Source organism: Schistocerca americana, chromosome 1, assembly GCF_021461395.2.
Source record: "Schistocerca americana isolate TAMUIC-IGC-003095 chromosome 1, iqSchAmer2.1, whole genome shotgun sequence".
Classification (NCBI taxonomy): Eukaryota; Metazoa; Arthropoda; class Insecta; order Orthoptera; family Acrididae; genus Schistocerca; species Schistocerca americana.
Genome location: NC_060119.1, coordinates 139,759,385 through 139,779,885, shown reverse-complemented (window position 1 = coordinate 139,779,885; position 20,501 = coordinate 139,759,385). Strand labels below are relative to the sequence as shown.

At 38.9% G+C, this 20,501-nt stretch overlaps 1 protein-coding gene across 1 annotated transcript in view; it reads right to left on the bottom strand.

Moving 5' to 3' along the window:
* Positions 1 to 20,501, bottom strand: part of LOC124607387 (baculoviral IAP repeat-containing protein 6) — a 315,981-nt gene that overhangs the window by 56,868 nt on the left and 238,612 nt on the right. Inside the window, exons 48-51 of the mRNA XM_047139740.1 lie at positions 12,424 to 12,579; positions 4,528 to 4,717; positions 4,149 to 4,294; positions 2,943 to 3,170 (exon numbers count right to left, since the gene is read on the bottom strand). Coding sequence (XP_046995696.1) covers positions 2,943 to 3,170; positions 4,149 to 4,294; positions 4,528 to 4,717; positions 12,424 to 12,579 — 720 coding nt within the window. The remainder of the gene's footprint in view (positions 1 to 2,942; positions 3,171 to 4,148; positions 4,295 to 4,527; positions 4,718 to 12,423; positions 12,580 to 20,501) is intronic.

Below are 20,501 nucleotides of genomic sequence, written 5' to 3'. Positions count from 1 at the left end.
GCCGGCGCATACAGGAACATTGTTGCGCATCTACCAACACTCTGCTGTTAGGTGTGAAGTGAAAGAGGTGGGTATCATTCTGTTAAACAATGGTTTTACCCAGTAAGGTCATTATTTTCTACCAGTTTCAGTTGTCTAGTAGCACTTTAAGAGATAAAGTAACATGATGTCGAACAAACAGTATGCATCGTTAACACTCAACAAAAAAATTAATGTAATCAAGGTGAGTGAGGAAGACAAACTCTCTGTGCGTGGAATTATGTTGTGTTTCAAATGCAGTGAAACACAACATTTATGAGACTTTAAGAAACAAGGATAAGATTCAGGACGAATATATGAAAGGAAACGTGCAGATGAAACAAAGGGCTAGAAAGACAAAAAATGAAGAGATTAATGAAAAAGTGTGGGAATGGCTCATAAATGTGCAGGCAAAAAACTTACCTTTACCTGGACCCATGTTGCATAGTGAGGCTCTGAAAGTCGCTAAAGAGCTTGGGATTATGGAGTTTAAGAAATCCACAGGATGGCTGGACAGTTTCAAAGCAAAGCACATCATCATGTGGAATTAAGTGTGTGGGGAAGCTAAGGATGTGCAGGAAAGTGTAGTAACATAATAGAGGACAATACTGTCCAACTTAATTGTGAACTATGACCTGCAAGAAATTGTGAATTATGACCTTTAAGACATGTTCAATGCCAATGAAATGGGACTGATTTATTGCGCACTGCCTTCAGAATCGTTAAAAATTGAAGGCAAAAAGTGCACCAGCGGAAAAAATGTCCAAGTACTGCTGTGTGGAAACATGTTAGGTGATACGGAGAAGCCAGTGGTGATTGGAAAGGCAGCAAAACCGCATTCTTTCAAAAACATACATGTCAGTATGCTTCCAGTCACATTGCGATGCAATAAAAAGGTGTGGATGACGAGTGGTCTTATGGAAGAATGACTGAGCTCTTTGAATGCCACAATGAAAAAAGGAAATCAACAAGTTCTCCTTTTCCTAGACACTGAAACGTGCCACCCAAAAGTAATGTTATCAAATATGAAATTGGCTTAGTTCCCTCCAGGTTTAACCAGCCTCACACAACCCACAGACCAGGGGGTTATTTACACGTTCAAGTGTCATTATAGGCGATTACTGATGCAGTCTCTTATTCTTACTGGTGAAGAAGCCGAAAGTGTGTTTGCTCTTGCACAGTCAGTTTCTGTCGAGGATGCAGTAAATTGAATTGGCTTGGCAGTAAAGGAAATAAAACTCAAAACTGTCACCAAGTGCTTCAACAAAGCTGGGTTTGGGTAACTCACTCTACTTTCATTTCAGCAATAGATTTAATAGAAATTCGCAACACAGAGGATGGTGATGAAGAAACAAAGGAAGAAGACCAGGAGCAAAATGATGTCCCTAGAAAAATTAATACGCCTGAAGAAGCCATTGCATGCATAAACAATGTTATCCAGAATTACTGCTGGACTGTCATAAGGGATGTTCCCGAGTATGTGTATAAAAGTCAAGCCAAGCTAAAACGGTTATCATCTGAATTTATCTCTGAACAAAATATATAATTGTATATACTGTACATATGGACATTTAACATCTTTAATCCTTTATATACATTTGTGACCAGTTAATTCATATATTTTCTTTTGTGCTTTACATAGTTCTGATACAAAGTAGACTTACAAAATATTTTCATTCATGTAATATTATCTTCATTTTTTCTTGATATTTTACTTTTGTACTTCCAGAATGGCACTGAAATTTATCAATGCATAGCACATAACATAATTCAGGTAATTATTCACTTAATATTTGTTATGCTGAATCTGGGAACATGAATGTATATTTAGTTAGTGAGTTATTTATACCAAAATTTAGATTACTTTTTTTGAAAAGCTAGAGCTAAATACTTATGAAGATAATGATTTTGTATCATTTTATACTGAAATGAACATAACTAACTCAAAATCATGCAATTCACACACTTTCGCTTCAAATTTGTTGTTCAATGTAATAAACGAATTTAAAGTTCGAGTAAAAATATATGCCATGTTATTTATCAATTAGATAAATTAGTGTAATAGTCCAGTGTTCTATTGTCCAATATACATTAAATGAACATTTACTGTGCTGGAGTGAAGGTACATAAATACAGTATATGCATGATTAAAAATTTTTACTGTACTTGTGTGCATGATACCTGACAAATTTTAAGTAGCCCAGTGAGTTTTGTGTAATCTGGAAACTTGTCCAATTTGGAAAATTATTTTAGTCCCAGGCGATTATATGTTGAGCAAGTTTTACTGTATCCTGTGGCCCTAATGGTAATTCACACAGTAAGAAGACATTGCATAAGCAAAAAGAAAAAATTTCCAACACTTTTACTTTCTGACCCAATATATTATTGATTATAGTCTTCTACAGAAAGTTTTACAAACAATAAATATTAGATCTATCTCAATGTGTCCATACTACCAGCAGTATTTATCTACCTTTTTTTCCTTTTCTGTACAACTTCACATCATCTTAATTTCACAATACATTTGACTGTTTGGAAATTCTATAGCCTAATTGTTGCGCAGTTTACTAATGTACAGAAACAATCAAATATGAAACAATCATATGGTTCATTATTTCCTATGATATAATAACTCTTAACTTTACATTGATTTTCACCCTTTGTAATCCTGTCATCAAATGCCATAAGAAACTGTATAGCTTTAGTGCGAACTGTAGTTTTCTGAGAAGCAGCACTACCTACTGTATCGTACAATATGTTACAATTTTTATATAAATATATAAAAATGAAACAGCTTATTTGAAAAAGATTTCTCTGATCTGTATACGACTGCAAGAACAAAAATAAGAACACAGACAATTACCTCTAATCCTGCCTCACAAGATAAAAAGATATAAAAGAATGTAACAACATGTCTTGCATACCTAATATACTCTTGAGTATTTCCCCACATGTTGTCTGTGTACTGAAATAAAACAGCTGCTGCTGATGACCAACACCATATCGTGGGTGATATGGTGCACTAGTTGACAGACGCACACGCTGCACAGAGTAATCCGATTTGATAAATAAAAGTATCTTCTCATTCTCCAATAGCAACTGTAGGATTAAGCGGCGTGTGAAACCAGAGATGCCATGCAAGAATGATACATCTGTGAAAAAATTTTGTATCAACATAACGCAAAGTTTTTGAAGTGACTATGAAAAACAGTACATGGAATGGAAATTGTATTTTTAATTTTATTGCTGTAACTTCCTCTTCAGCACAAAGCATGATTTCTGTTCTGCACACGTGAGTAAGGTTACACATTAAAATAAGAATGATTTTTCACTAATTAGATATATTTAACAAAGTACAAACACTTTCGTGATGCCCTGCACCTCAAATTCACAACACAATCAACAGCCCTTTCGGCTGCAGAAACTTTACAGGAAATCATTTTATAATCCATCTTTCATAAAACACGATATCACAAATAGTATAGTTTATGAGTCTCAAAAAATAAAAGTAATTATTTTTCAGACTAGCGAAGAAGTGTGCGAGTTTTGCTGAATTTGCAATACTGATGCCAATTCTTGTAGATTTACTATCTCTCTGGTTTGAGATTATGAAAGTGTCATTTGTGACCTGTGACTATACAGAAGTAAGTGCCCTATTCTTCTGCTTAACAGAAGCAAGGCATTGTTGCCTGACAATTTTGAGCAATAATGGCTTTTTTCCTTATGTTTTCTAAGCACATATTTTGAAGCATTCTGACATTAACACCCCCACCCACCAATCTGCCTGCCACTTTTTTTGCTGCATTATAATTCTGTATTGTTATGATTGTTTACTGCTGTGGAACAATTATGTATCACACCTCATAACCTATCTTCATGTTTTAGTATTTTGTCTGTTTATATTTTGACTGATATATGCTGTCTCACAAATGCTTTACAAGTGCACTGAACTGCTCTCTTGTGAAAGCTTTCTATCTGACTTGTTACCGATGTTGCATTGAGACAAAGTACGTGATCAACTACTGTTGTGTGTGTGTGTGTGTGTGTGTGTGTGTGTTTGTGTGTGTGTGTGAGAGAGAGAGAGAGAGAGAGAGAGAGAGAGAGAGAGAGATAGCTCACTTAATACATACCTTGAGATGTCTTCTGTTCATTGATAACATCACACAGTACTTTGGACAGAAGCCTTTGGTTTGATGGGTGGCACCAGCAACATTGGGACAAGAACTTTATTGTTGCAGATTCCAATGCAGCATATGATTCACTTCGCAGTTCACATCTGTGATATGAAGATGAAATAATTAGTCGAAGGAAAGGTGGAGATTCAGGTATGAAAGAAGCAACTTCAATATAATAATAATAATAATAATAATAATAATAACTGCATTAACTCAGGATATGTGTATTAAATTCCTTACAGAAATGTATTAAAACAAAAGTGTGTTGAAATCTTAAGCACTGTAACTAACAAATAAATATACCACAACTGAGTACTATGAAAACAAGTGTTACCTTTTAGGTATCCTCGAGCTAGTAGAATCCACACCGCAACTTTTTGTGCAAAGTAAGTGAAGCAAGGGCAGCCAGAAAACAGAACCTTCTGACGAGCCCAACCAGTCACGCATTTTGCCTTCAGAGCATACTTCAGCAAAAAATTTTAATATCACTGTTATAGTGTCTACCTGCAGCATGTGAAGTCCATCTAAAGGATGACAAAGAAAGAAGTAGAGGTATATACAGAAAACAGCATTAAACAGGTTACTACACAATACAGGGTGGCGAACGAAATGTGTTACCAATTGTTTCTTTCACAAGTTATGACGCAAATTAGATATCCCGCTGGGATCTCTACAGCAGTACCGGCAGATCTTGGAAAAACAAATGAGTTACGAAATGACGTGTAATTCACGATACTGCCGCTAGGAGACTAGTAAGCAGCAATGGCTGACAATGGAAGACTGACGACACAGCAACAATCGGCAATTGTGTTACTTTTTCAATAAACGAAAAGCCTTGTTGTGACTCAGAGGCATTTTCGACAACAGTTTAACACACAATGGGTCCCTTGCAAGAAGACCATCCACAGGTTATACGATAAATTTGTACAGGAAGGAACAGTATTGGAAGCGAAGTGGCTTCAGCCTAAGCCTGTTTGTTCACCGGAGAATATTGACGCAGTACGAGTTGCTGTACAAAGAAGTCCCGGGAAATCGTGTAGAATGGCAGCAGTGCAACTGGGAATATCCAGATGCTCCGTTCAATGCATTCTTAAAAGCGACCTCCATATGTACCCATACAAGATGACCTGTGCACAGAAGCTCGCTGAAGAACACAAGCAGCAGAGACTAATGTTTGCTCAGTGGGTGGAGGATAGGGAAGAAACTCTCAGAAACGTTTCGTTTTCAGACAAGGCGCATTTGCATTTAGACGGTGTGGTTAACAAACAAGATGTATGCTTTTGGGCCACTGAAAACCTACGAGTGCTTCATGAATGACAACATTATGCTCCGAGGATCACAGCATGGGCAGCAATTTACAGTCACGGACTTATTGGACCCTTTTTCTTTGAAGAAACTGTGAACAGCGAGCGTTATTTGAGTATGTTTCGCAATAGCTTCATTCCACAGCTTCTTGCTACTGCCTTGCCCTTCAACACGCAGTGGTTCATGCAAGATGGAGCAAGGCCACATACTGCAAACACTGTGTTGGAATTTTTACACGAGCATTTCGACATGCGGATCATTTCACTCACGTTTCCAGGTTGCTTCAATGACGAACAAAATTGACCCCCAATAGTCCAGACTTCAATCCATGTGAATTTTTTCTTTGGGGGTACCTAAAGGAAAAAATTTTCCCGAAACGTCCACGTGATTTAATGGAGCTCAGAAGACTTATTCTTCAAGCTTGCAGTGAAATTACGGAAGACATGCGCCATAGGATCACTAACTTCAGTGTTCGTTTGAAGGAAGTTAGGAAATGAAATGGTGGACATATTGAGCATATGCTGACATAGAACAAATCTCCATGGACGGCTCTTCATTGTAGTAAAAGTTCCTTTCAGATTGTATTGACATTGAAGTTTATATTCAAAAACAAAATGGTAACACATTTCGTGTGCCACCCTGTAGGTACATAGTTCTGTACAGGTACATTATGAGCAACTACATAAATATCTGAGAGATTGTAAAGCACTGTGAATACTCAGAAAGGGTGGGAGGTGGGATATATAAGTTTCGGAAATGGTGTTTGACTGCAAGACATGAGAAATACTTGTAGTCTGACTAAACAAGGACATGAATAAATTTAACTTATATCATAAAGTGTTGTTATACAGACACTACAAAAAGTTTCAGACTGAATGTATTGACGAGAGTACGTTATTCAATTAAAGAGTTTACAACCTCTTGTATTAGATGCTTCATGCTAAATTATATGGCAGCAGAGAGTTCTATTTAAATACAAGCAGCATTTTGTAGTTTCATTAAAAGCATTAGGAATTTATTTCCCAACTTCTAATTTTACTTCACAATAAAACAGATCTATGAACAGAAACACTGAGGAGCTTGTTTTTACTGATTGCAATACCTTTCCTTTTGCTCTAAATGTCTAAAGTAACCAACAAAAAACATGTATCCGTAATGCTGGAAAATAAATGTTCAGTTAGGACACAAATTTAAAAAACCTACTTATTAATTTACTTACAACCATACAATTTCAAGACACATTTCTTAGTGAAATTAATCAACATTTCAAACTTATATCAGGCAGGAACTACAGATTAGACAAAATGCAGGTTTTTTCAGCAAATCCCACAGAAGAAACTTCTCAGATTGTGAGCTGCTAATCAAGTCATCTTGACACATTTTTCCAACACTTCTTCAGATAAAGTAAAGATTATAAGTAGGAAACTATCCAAAATGTTTCATCAAGACAATGCAGTCACTTGGGTGATGACCCCGCAAGATTTGTTTACTACTTACTAGATGTTACAATTTTTTGTTGATGGTATGAAAAGCATAGAAATTTCTTTTCTTTACAACTATTTTTATCATACTAAGTTTGGCTTGGTTTAATGCCTAATCATAATATATACTCCACACTCATATTTATACAGGATGCTTTATTTAGAAGGTACGTTATAAATGTGCTTGAGCAATGAAGTGAGTTCTTCGTATTGTTGGTTCGCACTTAAATATATTTATAGTGATACTGCTTTCTGCCTACACATTTTTGTCTATAATACTTGATCAAAACTCATTCTTTATTCCTATGACTACCTTCATATAAGGGACAGTCAAACCTAGACAGATGGAAAAAGGTAATTAAACCTTTTACTGCTTCCAAAGCAATTGCCATAATCATTAATAAACTGTTAACACATTTATCCCACTGTGAGACAAAGATGGTTATTCCTTCATGGAAAAGTATTTTTAGTTGTCTTCCAAACAATGCACCTCTTCATCTGAAGCAAGTCAAAGCCATGAATGTCTTTCTTCAGGGCTCCAAAACGATGGAAATAGTAAGGGAAGAGACCGGGCTGTATGGAGGATGGGTAAGGATGTGTGCAATTTCCGTATTTTTGGAACCATGAATGAAGACATTTGGGGCCATCGATTTGCTCTGGGCGAAGAGGAGCATGCCTATGGCACAGTCACAGTTCTGTAGGCAACTGCAAACATTTTTCCATGAAGACACTGACCACCTTACCTTGCAGTGAGACAACAATGAACAGCTTACATACTTTGTTTCCATCTGTCTCATTTTCATTTCTTGCACGTACCACAAGAAATACAAGTAACATTAAAGAATAATTAGAAGTGAAATAAGAAAATCTTGCAGAAGTATGTGCAATGAGGTGAAAACCAGAACAAACTGCTGGGTAATAATTATGGTAGGATGGTGGACTACAATTTTTGACACTGAAGGATAATCATGTCATCAATAACAGCTTTCAAGTGGTCATCACTGTCAAAATATTCTCAATAATGACCCTGTGTTTGAGAGTCCTATTTAAACTTCAAGGAAAAATAGGACATTTACATTCCATCATGTTCTGTCTATTGTAATCCAACTTTATGTAAAATTAAGGAAAGGTAACCACTCACCAACAAAAAACAATGCGTGGAGCCCGACCATTAGCTCTGTTTATAGAAATAATATACATGTTCAAATACATAACCACGCAGACACCCAAATACACACTCCGAGCCACAGTAAGACTGATAATTGATAATTATTGAGAGCAGTTGTCTGAGCTGATGGATGTGGTGAAGGATGCAAGGATGGGGTAGCAGGAAAGAGGCAACTCTTTGGACAGACCCGTGGCTAGAGAGAGAGAGAGAGAGAGAGAGAGAGAGAGAGAGAGAGAGAGAGAGAGAGGTGGTTTAAGCCACGAGAACTGTGAGAATGGAGGCTGTGCTGGAGAGAGAATTCCTACCTGCATAGTTCAGATGCATCTGTGCTGGAAGTGAGTATCAAAATGGCCCATATTGTGAAGCAAACTGTTGAAGTCGTGTTTGCTGTGCAGCAAGTTTTGCAATTGGGTGGTCAAGTTTGTAATTTGCCACAGTTTGTCAATAGCCATTCATGTGAGTAGATAGTTAGTTACTTGTCTCGTGTCCACATAGAATGCTGTACAGGAATTTCAGTAAAGCTGATACATAACGAGGCTACTCTCATACTTGGTCCTCCTTTTTATTGGGTATCTTGTCCAGCCCATCCATTAAACAAGTCTATCATGCCATCTACTCCTCTGACACTTGTTGTCTAAACTTGTTAGCCAGCCACCAACCAACACTCCTGTGATCAGCCATCACCCAGTACCACCATGACCCTGAAAAGCTCAACCACATCTTCCACCAGGGCTTCGACTATCTCTCGTCATGCCTGAGAGGAGGGATATCCTACCCAAAATCATACTCACATTCTCCGTAGTACTATCTGGTTGCACAGCCAAATTACTGAATATTCTTGTCCCTCTCTATTCCAATCCTACACACCATAGCTTTTTCCCTTTTAGTTGGCCCATGTGCAAGACCTGTCCCGTACACCCACCCCCACTTTCTACTGTTGTCCAGTCATAGGCTTTTTCTACCCAATAAAAGGCAAGGCCACGTATGAAAGTAGCCATATTATATACCAGGTACACTGGGATTACTGTACAAGATTCAATGTGGGCACGACAAATAACCTACTGTCTACTTGCATGAATAGCCACTGCCAAACTATGAAAGATGCCGAACATGCTTCACACACAACACAGTGACTTCAACAGCTGCTTCACAATCCGGGCCACTTGAGATACTTCTTTCCAGCACAAGTATCTCTGAACTAATAACAAGGGAAACTCTCCATCGCACCCCACTCAGATTTAATGGTAAGATGGCCCAGTGGATAGCCCGCAATAAATTGAAGACAGATCAACCATGAGAACAGGAAGGAAGTGAACTGAACTCTGAAGAAAAAGTGTAGAAACAGTGAAACGGTCCACAGACTACAATATAGAGCTACCTGACAGAACAAAGGCGTTCTAGTTAAGTGGTCACCGTGTCGGACTGCCAAGCGTGTGAGCCTTATTTGAAACATCCTCGTCTCATTTATTTTTATACACTTTTTTTCCCCACAACATTTGAACTGTGCATCTGGTCACTGGAATCTTTGTTCACTTTCTTTAGCCTTGGCAGATGTCTTATTTTACACTGGTTATACAATATGAGTCATGTGGTAAGAATAAGTTATCGTTGCACGTAAACATGATTAATAGTGAGAGCAGACGAGATACCACATAGATGTCTCACAGAAATGAAAAAACAAATGCGTGTGAACTATGTTACAACATAGGAATTCAAGAGTCAAAGTTTCCGAAATGGAACGCAACTTCAGAAACATTAAAAACATATGCTTTGAAAGAACACAGAGGAAGTGTGTGATTGTGAAACTGTTGCATAATTTGTTGCAGATTATGTGAAAAACTATTGTGTTTTCATCATTACCTCGGGATTGATCATGTTCATATTCATACGAACACCTAAATTGGGCAAGGAGGCACATCTCACTCACTCGGCATGCACACAAATTAGGTGTGTTGGTAAGAGATTCCTCTCATATGACACACATACTGTCACTAATGCCATTTATGACACACCAGACATGTTTTCTGTGGAGGATTTGGTTGACTTGTCACCTTGTCATCAAACATGTGCGGTTATTTTACGCATTGCTCCATGTACGAATTTCCATTATTTTATAATCCAACTTAAAGACTTCTATAACAGTTGCAAGTTGTAATCACAGTTTATTTACACCATAGGCTAAATTGTTGTATCTGCCAAATGAAATGATTTGACTGGTAACTCAATAAAACAGCAAAAGGGGAGGGGCATGAGACAATATTACAGTATTTACTCAATTACAAGATGAGGTTTTTTCCCCAAATTTGTCATTAAAAAACTATAGGGTCTTATATTTGCATTTAAACTATTGCTGCTGAGGTCAATGTTTTTACATTGATTAATAGACTGATGTAGGGGCCATCTTACATTTACAGGTGAAGTTCAGGCTACTGAGGTCACACGTGTTGTATTTGAACAGGCATGCCATAAAAGTTCTCATACATGTATGAAGACCGTACACAAATGTCAATAGTGCTTTTCAAGGGAAGTTAACAGTGAAAGGTGAAAATGTTGCCCTTCAAAAACATTACTTAATTTTATACATTAGTCAATATTTTACTTGACTGTAAAGAGACTGTAATGATTTACCAAATGAGTTGTAAATGAAAAATTCGTTTGCTGTACACATATTAAAATACCGGGTAAGAAAGTTACAGACATTTCATCAGCTCTAGAACAGGATGGGTAAATTCAGATGAATCAAGAAAGAAAAATAATCCAGAATTAAATATCTAAATAATGAAATAAACCATAATAAACCGACAAATTCTTATCATGCAAATAACAAATTCTTATCATGTGAATAAATTGCAGCAGAAAGACTTAGCCATGGAGATAGTATACCAGACATTCCTAGATCGTGGGATGAGCAAATATTTTAGAATTTTACACAACTGTGATTGTGATCTCTTATTTACGTATTAGTTGGTAGTGGTACATATTACCTGCACCACTGAAGATATTGCAGCCTGTGTTTCACAGACGCTCAAGCACAGCATTACAGAAGAGTTGGTGATACCGGCTGAGAACTAGGACAAGTGCGGGGAGGGGAGTAATGAGTGTGCTGCCAACCATGGGAACCTATATCGTGTACTTTGGCTTTTGATGAACATCTGCCATGTTAAAACTGCAGTTTGCCTGGGTTGGCCTTAAAATTGGACAGATACACAAAAATGGGATACATTTCTGCACAAGATGGTAAAAGTCTACATGAGGCCAGTGGCATACTTACATGTTTCCTGCAAGAATGTTGTTACTTGCTGTGAAGTATAAGGGGAATGATAGGGGGTGTGTCAGCTGCTGGTTCTGTGCAGCCATTGAGAGAATGGCAGGTACATGATTGATATGTTTGGAAACAAAAGAACATTGTAACATTCTCACACCCATAAGGCAGCAAAATTCAATGTATTTTCGGAGGAGGAGGGGTTGGGGGGAACAGCTGACTTCTCAGGTTTGGAAAGAAAAGTGAATTTGACAGTTAGGATATAAATTTAACAACTGTTTTATTAGGATGATGATTAAAAATGGTGATACCACAGTAAACCATTTCTGTGTGTTTATTTTTCACATATTATCAACATATACACAATCAATAAATGGCCTATATTTAAAATAGGTACACTGCTAACTTTTAGGCAGATATTTAATGTCAATAAAACTCTCTGTAATTTTGACTGGTCAGAATCTGTTAGAAATAAATTTTTCTCAAGGTGCCTCTTAAAAGAAAATAAATATGGTAGGGAATGGGTAGAGGGGGGGGGGGGGGGGGGACACCATTACATTCAGGATCATCTTATACTTAGGTAAAGAGGGTAATATATTCTGTGACTAATAGAGTGGGCTACAGTTGTCATTACCAAGAAATTGCTGCTGAATGCTGAATACACTATGGGTTATTTGATGGTGATCTGAACTGAAATTACAAATACAACAGAGTAACAGTTATTAACAGTGAATTATGAATTTAAACAGAAATACTGCAAGGCGCCATTCTCAACAATGACAAAAAATATAACCTGTTTGGAGTTAGTCTTCAAGAAGTACAAATTTCCTCGATATAGTTTTAGGAAAACAGTTATATATAAGCGAACAAGAAAATTCTGAGATGTGTATATTTTACAACGTAACTTCAGTGATGAGCAGATGTAAACTTGTTAGTGAATACTTTTTTGGATAATATAAATAAATAAAAGAATAAAAATAAACTACTCAGAAATAATAATAAAAACAACTGTACCTTGAGGAAAAGTGGTTGTATTGTTGCAGCAGGAAGTCCCATCATCCATATCTGAGACCAATGAACTAGGATCACGAAACCCGGCCTTTCTTGAGGATGACTGAGTCCCTTTGTCTGCATTGTCACTTAGCTGCTGTTCCTCTTGATGACAGAAATCTGGCGAATACATGAAAAATGTAAGTCTGCAGGCTTTTGCAACAGTTGCCAACAGAAGTAAGATCCTCTGGATAATTAGGCTGTATTGTTTTCCTCTTGTACTACTTCAACAACTCGAGTGTTTCAACTACTTCGCTGGAATCTTTTGGGGATATCTGGTGTCCACAGGTAACTGTACACTGTCAAAATTCAGTGCTGCATTCACATATAAACAGATATTCTCCTGCAGTGTTTCTAAGGTGGAGAATTACTGAGTGCAAGTTCCTCAGGCTCTGATTAGTAGGCTGATGTTTTAGTTAGGGACTGACAGTAGGCAGTACAAGAATGACAGCCTTACAGAGCAGAAAAATAGATCTTCATCCAATGATACTCTGTGTTCCAGAGTACTTTTAAGGTCTTTCCAATCTTTTGTAGCCAACACATCTAGGAACAAAACATCTTTCTCACTCTCCATCTCCAAAGGGAAGTTAAATTCAGGGGGACAACATTTTTTAAAAAAAAGTGAAATCGAAGCAGTTTCTTTTTACATCATAGGAAAAACAAAATCATCGGCATAATGGAGATGACAGGCTGGACATAACTCAGCACTGGTTACTGCATGTCGTCCAAAATACTTCTTTACTGCACACATTGTGCACATGCAAGACGTGCTTGGCTATCCTTGGCCGCATGCAGTATGATTATGTATGCTACAACATAGTTCCCCAACTGCCTGTGATCAGCTATTTGTCCACCCGAGCCTGTGGGTGCTTGGCTGCCTGCAGGCAGGCACTTTAAGTGCACTAAATCTCTACATAACGTGTGCAATACTTCACAAATAAGTCTATTTTCCTGTCAACGTGTTTCAACTTCTCTGATACACAGTTGGCCATCTGCAACAAGTTTCAGCAGATCTCCTTCTTTGTGTATCTTTGGTTGTATGTATACTATGGGCATAATAGGGAATGTGGGCCACCAGAATCTTTATTTTATAACTAACCATTTTTAAGCCTTGTAACATATTTTTTTCTTAAATTTTATAATAATCTACACCAAAAAGCCATTTCTTTACTGCTTCAGTCACTTTTATTTTAAAGATCACTGTTCATATCAATAGTTGTGCTACCATCATCAGATAGATTAAGATGTTTTACACTGCAGAATTCAACTGCGATGTCCACATGTGCTGTCCATTTGGTGGACAGGGATGTAGCAAGAAGTTTGTGTGTCTTTTGCACTAGTGAATAAACATCAGCGTAATTTACAATGGTAAAAGATGTAATGTATATAGAATCTAATATCCTGTTTATCTAAATACACTATGTGATCAGAAGTAACCGGACACCCCAACAACATACGTTTTTCATAGTAGGTGCATTGTGCTGCCACCTACTGCCAGGTACTCCACACCAGCGGCCTCACTAGGCATTAGACAGAGTGAGAGCGCAGAAAGGGGCACTCCGCGGAACTCACGGACTTCAAATGTGGTCATGTGATTGGGAGTCACTTGTGTTATACGTCTGTACGCAAGATTTCCACACTCCTAAACATCCCTAGGTCTACTGTTTCCAACGTGATAGTGAAGTATAAACGTGAAGGGACACGTACAGCACAAAAGCGTACAGCTCGACCTCATTTGTTGCCTGACAGACTGCCAACTGTTGAAGAGGGTCGTAATGTGTAATAGGCAGACATCTATCCAGACCATCACACAAGAATTCCAAACTGCATCAGGATCCACTGCAAGCACTATGACAGTTAGGTGGGAAGTGAGAAAACTTTGATTTCATGGTCGAGTGGCTCCTCATAAGTCACACATCATGCCGATAAATGCCAAATGACACCTTGCTTGGTGTAAGGAGCGTAAACATTGGACGATTGAACAATGGAAAAACGTTGTGTGGAGTGACGAATCAGGGGACTTGCACCCCTTGTTGTTTTGCATGGCACTATCACAGCACAGGCCTATATTGATGTTTTAAGCACCTTCTTGCTTTCCACTGCTGAAAAGCAATTCAGGAATGGTGACTGCATCTTTCAACATGATCGAGCACTTGTTCATAATGTACGGTTGTGGCGGAGTGGTTACATGACAATAACATCCCTGTAATGGACTGGCCTGCACAGAGATCTGACCTGAATCCTATAGAACACCTTTGGGATGTTTTGGAACTCTGACTTTGTGCCAGACCTCACCGACCAACATCGATACCTCTCTTCACTGCAGCACTCCATGAAGACTGAGCTGCCATTCCCCACTCCATGAAGAATGGGCTGCCATTCCCCAAGAAACCTTCCAGCACCTAATTGAACGTATGCCTACTAGAGTGGAACCTGTCATCAAGGCTAAGGGTGAGTCAAAACCATATTGAATTCCAGCATTACCAATGGAGGGCACCACGAACTTTTAAGTCATTTTCAGCCAGGTGTTCAGATACTTTTGATCACATAGTGTATATTTCAGTTGACAGTATGTGAAGCCAAGCCAAAGTTGTTACATCTTCCTCTATTATTCTGCAGTATCCATTACCATCACCATGGTGTCTTTCCACTGGCCAGTTGTATTTTGTGCAAATTTCTTTAAACGTTTTGACTTGGTACTGAGCTAAAATCATCTTGACTATTTTGTGGATGAAATATCAGTTACATGGCTACATCATATAAAATAGTCATGTACATTCCAAAATTTATTTACTGGCATCTGTCCTGAAATTAATTTCCTCCAGAGATGGGGAGGTGTTGGTTTATATAAGATCTGAAGAGACACTGGAAGTGTACAGGAAGCCTAACAACACAGAAATGTTTAGTAATTACTTCCCATCCACCAATCAGCTCAAGCATCGCTAAACATGGTGTCTTTCAAGCTTTCTGTGTTACAAACAATGAAAACTTTGAATCTTAAGTGTCTACTTAAGGGACACATTAACGCTAAAGGTTATGACAGCAATGTTACAGATAGCAACTTCCGAAGGTGTTGTTCTAAAATCTGGAGCCTTCTTCCTACTTGCTAAGGCTATCATATGTCTGCAGGGTAATGAACAGCATTGGTAAAATTCTTCAGAGAAACTGTATAAAAGCGACATTTCTTCAGTCAATATGAAGCAGAGGACATTCTCTGGCCTAGCATGGAACCCTTCATCTTCACAGAGTCATATTTCATGAAGTGATCTGTGATTGTTGTAATGTGTATGACATGACTTTGACACAAAGAATGAAATCCACGAAGTCACAGAGATCTCTAACAAATAACTTCATCTCTGCAGAGATGATGACTACAGGCTACCAGATTTGTGGCTTATGGCCACCAAGGAAGTACCTAGCAGGACAACATGTGAAAGAAACAAACTATCTAAGACACCTGCAGTGACACAAAATTGAACTACGGCATTCCTGCTTTTACCAGTACAGTTCGGTTTTAGAAGTTGTTTAACAACTGCAAATGCTATATTCTCTTTTCTCTGTGAGGTGTGGGGTGGGTTAAACAAAAGGTTTCAAACACTTGGCATATTTTTTGATTTAACTAAGGCATTTGAATGTGTTGATCACAAAATATTGCTCCAGAAGGTGGACCAATATGGAATACGGAGAGTAGCTCACAATTGGTTCACCTCTTACTTTAGCAACAAGCAGCAAAAGATCATTATTCATAATGTTGATAACAGCTGTGATGTGGGGTCTGAGTGGGTTACTGTCAAATGGAGGGTGCCCCAGGGATCAATGTTGGGGCCACTCCTGTTCCTTATTTATATAAATGATATGCCCTCTAGTATTAAGGGTAAATCTAAAATATTTCTATTTGCTGATGACACTAGCTTGGTAGTAACGGATGTTGTGTGCAACATTGGCTGGGTTTCAAATAGTGGAGTACATGATCTAAGTTCAAGGCCTGTAGAAAATAAACTAATGCTAAATCACAGTATGACTCAGTTTTTTAGAGTTTCTAACACACAATTCAACAAAACCTAACGTTTTAATTTCACAGAATGGGCATTTGATTAGTGAAACTGAAAAGTTCAAATTTCTAGGTGTTCAGATAGATAATAAGCTGTCGTGAATAGCCTACGTTCAGGAGTGATCGTTCGACACGAAAATTAGTTTACTTTGCTTATTTTCATTCGCTTATGTTATATGGTATTATATTTTGGGGTAACTCTTCCCATTCTGAAAGGATATTTTTGGCTCAGAAACGAGCAGTTCAGGCAATAAGTGGTGCAAGTTCATGAACTTCTTGTTGACCCCTGTTCACGAGTCTGGGTATTTTGACATTGGCCTCTCAATATAAACTATTGGCCATTAAAATTGCTACACCAAGAAGAAATGCAGATGGTATACAGGTATTGATTGGACAAATGTAATATACTAGAACTGACATGTGATTACAGTTTCACGCAATTTGGGTGCATAGATCCTGAGAAATCAGTACCCAAAACAACCACCTCTGGCCGTAATAACGGTCTTGATACGCCTGGGCATTGAATCAAACAGAGCTTGGATGGTGTGTACAGGTACAGCTGCCCAAGCAGCTTCAACACGATATCACAGATCATCAAGAGTAGTGACTGGTGTATTGTGGTGAGTCAGTTGCTCGGCCACCATTGACAAGACGTTTTCAGTTGGTGAGAGATCTGGAGAATGTTCCGGCCAGGGCAGCAGTCGAATCTTTCCTGTATCCAGAAAGGCCCGTACAGGACCTGCAACATGCGGTCGTGCATTATCCTGCTGAAATGTAGGATTTCGCAGGGATCAAATGAAAGGGAGAGCTACGGGTTGTAACACATTTGAAATGTAATGTCCACTGTTTAAAGTGCCGTTCATACGAAAAAGAGGTGACCAAGACGTGTAACCAATGGCACCCCATACCGTCACACCGGGTGATACGCCAGTATGGCGATGACGGATACACGCTTTCAACGTGCATTCACCACGACGTCACCAAACACGGATGCGACCATCATGATGCTGTAAACAGAACCTGGATTCATCCGAAAAAATGACGTTTTGCCATTCATGCACCCAGGTTGGTCGTTGCGTACACCATCGCAGGCGCTCCTGTCTGTGATGGAGTGTCAAGGGTAACCGCAGCCATAGTCTCCGAGCTGATAGTCCATGCTGCTGCAAACGTCGTCGAACTGTTTGTGCAGATGGTTGTTGTCATGAAAACGTCCCCATCTGTTGACTCAGGGATCGAGACGTGGCTGCACGATCCGTTACAGCCACGCGGATAAGATGCCTGTCATCTCGACTGGTAGTGATAGGCCATTGGGATCCAGCACGGCGTTCCGTATTACCCTCCTGAACCCACCGATTCCATATTCTGCTAACATTCATTGGATCTCGATCAATGTGAGCAGCCGTGTCACGATATGATAAACCGCAATCGCAATAGGCTACAATCCGACCTTTATCGAAGTCGGAAACGTGATGGTACACATTTCTCCTCCTTACACGAGGCATCACAACAACGTTTCACCAGGCAACACCGGTCAACTGCTGTTCGTGTATCAGAAATCGATTGAAAACTTTCTTCATGTCAGCACGTTGTAGGTGTCGGCACTGGCGCCAACCTTGTGTGAATGCTCTGAAAAGCTAATCATTTGCATATATATATATACACACACACACACACTCGCGCACACACACACACACATATCCATCCACACATACAGACACAAGCACGTGGAATGTTTCCCTCTTTTTTTATATATATATATATATATATATATATATATATATATATATAAAAAAGAGAAAGATGATGAAACTTACCAAACAAAAGCGCTGGCAGGTCGATAGACACACAAACAAACACAAACAAACATACACACAAAATTCTAGCTTTCGCAACCAATGGTTGCCTCGTCAGGAAAGAGGGAAGGAGAAGGAAAGACAAAAGGATATGGGTTTTAAGGGAGAGGGTAAGGAGTCATTCCAATCCCGGGAGCGGAAAGACTTACCTTAGGGGGAAAAAAGGACAGGTATACACTCGCACACACACACATATCCATCCACACATACACAGACACAAGCAGACATTCCCACGTGGAATGTTTCCCTCTATTATATATATATATATATAAATTTAGTTGCCATAAATCCCAAGAGAATTGGATGAACTTCTTGAAAACACAGAAGCAATCAAGCAAAATCATTCGCAGTGAAAAACGACAGTATGACAAACGGCGACTGACAGAGATCGAATCGGACTTCATGAAGAACAATACAAGAAACTTCTACAGAACGTTCAGAGAAAATATGACTGGATATCAACCACACAACTTGTGCTTCAGAAGACCGGATGGAACCCTAGAAACCAATACTAAAAACAATTGTGACATTCTGGCAAAGTACTTTGAAAAACTGCTCAACACGGACCCCCCCATGGAAGAAATGATGACAGAAACGAGCACATACAATCCAGATAGTGAACCTCCAACTCTAGAAGAAGTTAAAGAAATAATAAAGTCACTCAAGAATCGTAGAGCACCAGGAGAAGATGGCATCATCGCGGAAATCTGGAAGTTACAAGACCCAGAACTCACCAAAGACATCCACAGGATCTTGGAAGACATCTGGAAGACCATGAAAATTCCTGACGACTGGAAAACTGCCCTGATACACCCACTACACAAAAAAGGTGACAAGACTAACCCGAACAACTACAGAGGAATATCCCTACTACCGGTCACGTACAAGATCCTCTCTAAAGCTTTACTGAACAGACTAGAATACCAAACCGACCACCTGATTGGGGAATACCAAGCAGGCTTCCGTAAAGGGCGGTCTTGTGCGGAACAAATTTGGAACCTGAAAATGATTTTACAACACAAACAGAACCTGATCATTACCTTTGTTGACTTCAAAAAGGCGTACGACTCTATCGACTGGAAAACTCTCTTCAAAATTCTAGCAGAATACAAAGTAGACAACAAAACACGGGCTATCATAGAGCAAACTTTAACCAACACGACCTCCAAAGTAAAGTTCTGTGGGGAACTATCAGAGCCCTTCGAAATTCGCACAGGTGTCCGACAAGGCGATGGCCTCTCACCTCTCCTTTTCAATCTGGTGTTAGATAAGGTCATAAAAGAATGGGAAACATCACAGCAGGGGATAACCTTAGGAAACCTACAGATTAAATGCCTGGCTTTTGCAGACGATTTGGCAATTGTCACGAAAGGTATAAAGGAAACAAAAGACGCTATTGAAAAACTGCACGAAATCGCTTCCAAAACTGGACTACAGATCTCTTACGAAAAGACACAGTTTATGAGCACAAAGAAACTCTCATCTCTGAACACAAAGTATGGCACGATTTACAAAACAGCAAACTTCAAATACTTCGGTGAAACACTACAAATGAGTGGACATAACAGAGACTCAAATGAAGAAAGAAAGACTAAACTGGACAAGGCATACAAAGTAGTGTGGAATCATTACAACAAGAAGTCTATCTCACAAAAAGCCAAATTACGCCATTACGACACGGTGGTGCTCCCCGAGGCACTATATGCAGCAGAGACCACACTAATCCGAGGGCATACACGTATCAGACAATTAGAAAAAGTAGAACGGAAAATACTTAGGAAAATATTTGGCGCAACTAACAACAATGGAATATGGATCAAGAAACCTACAGAGGAACTGTACAAACATACGGAGACAATCACAGAAAAGATTAGGAAACGCAGACTACAATTCTATGGACACCTATACAGAATGCCATCACACAGGCTGACCAAACAGATCTTTGACTGGGTAACCACTAGAAACAACAAATGGGTGGCAGAGGTAGAAAACGACCTGAACCAGCTCAACATAACAGCAGACACAATAAACGACAGAATAAAGTTCAGAAACATCATTAAGAAAAGTAAACTACATGAGATACAATGCGACAAACGAACAGGCATAAAATGGACCGAAGAACGAAAGCAAGATCACAG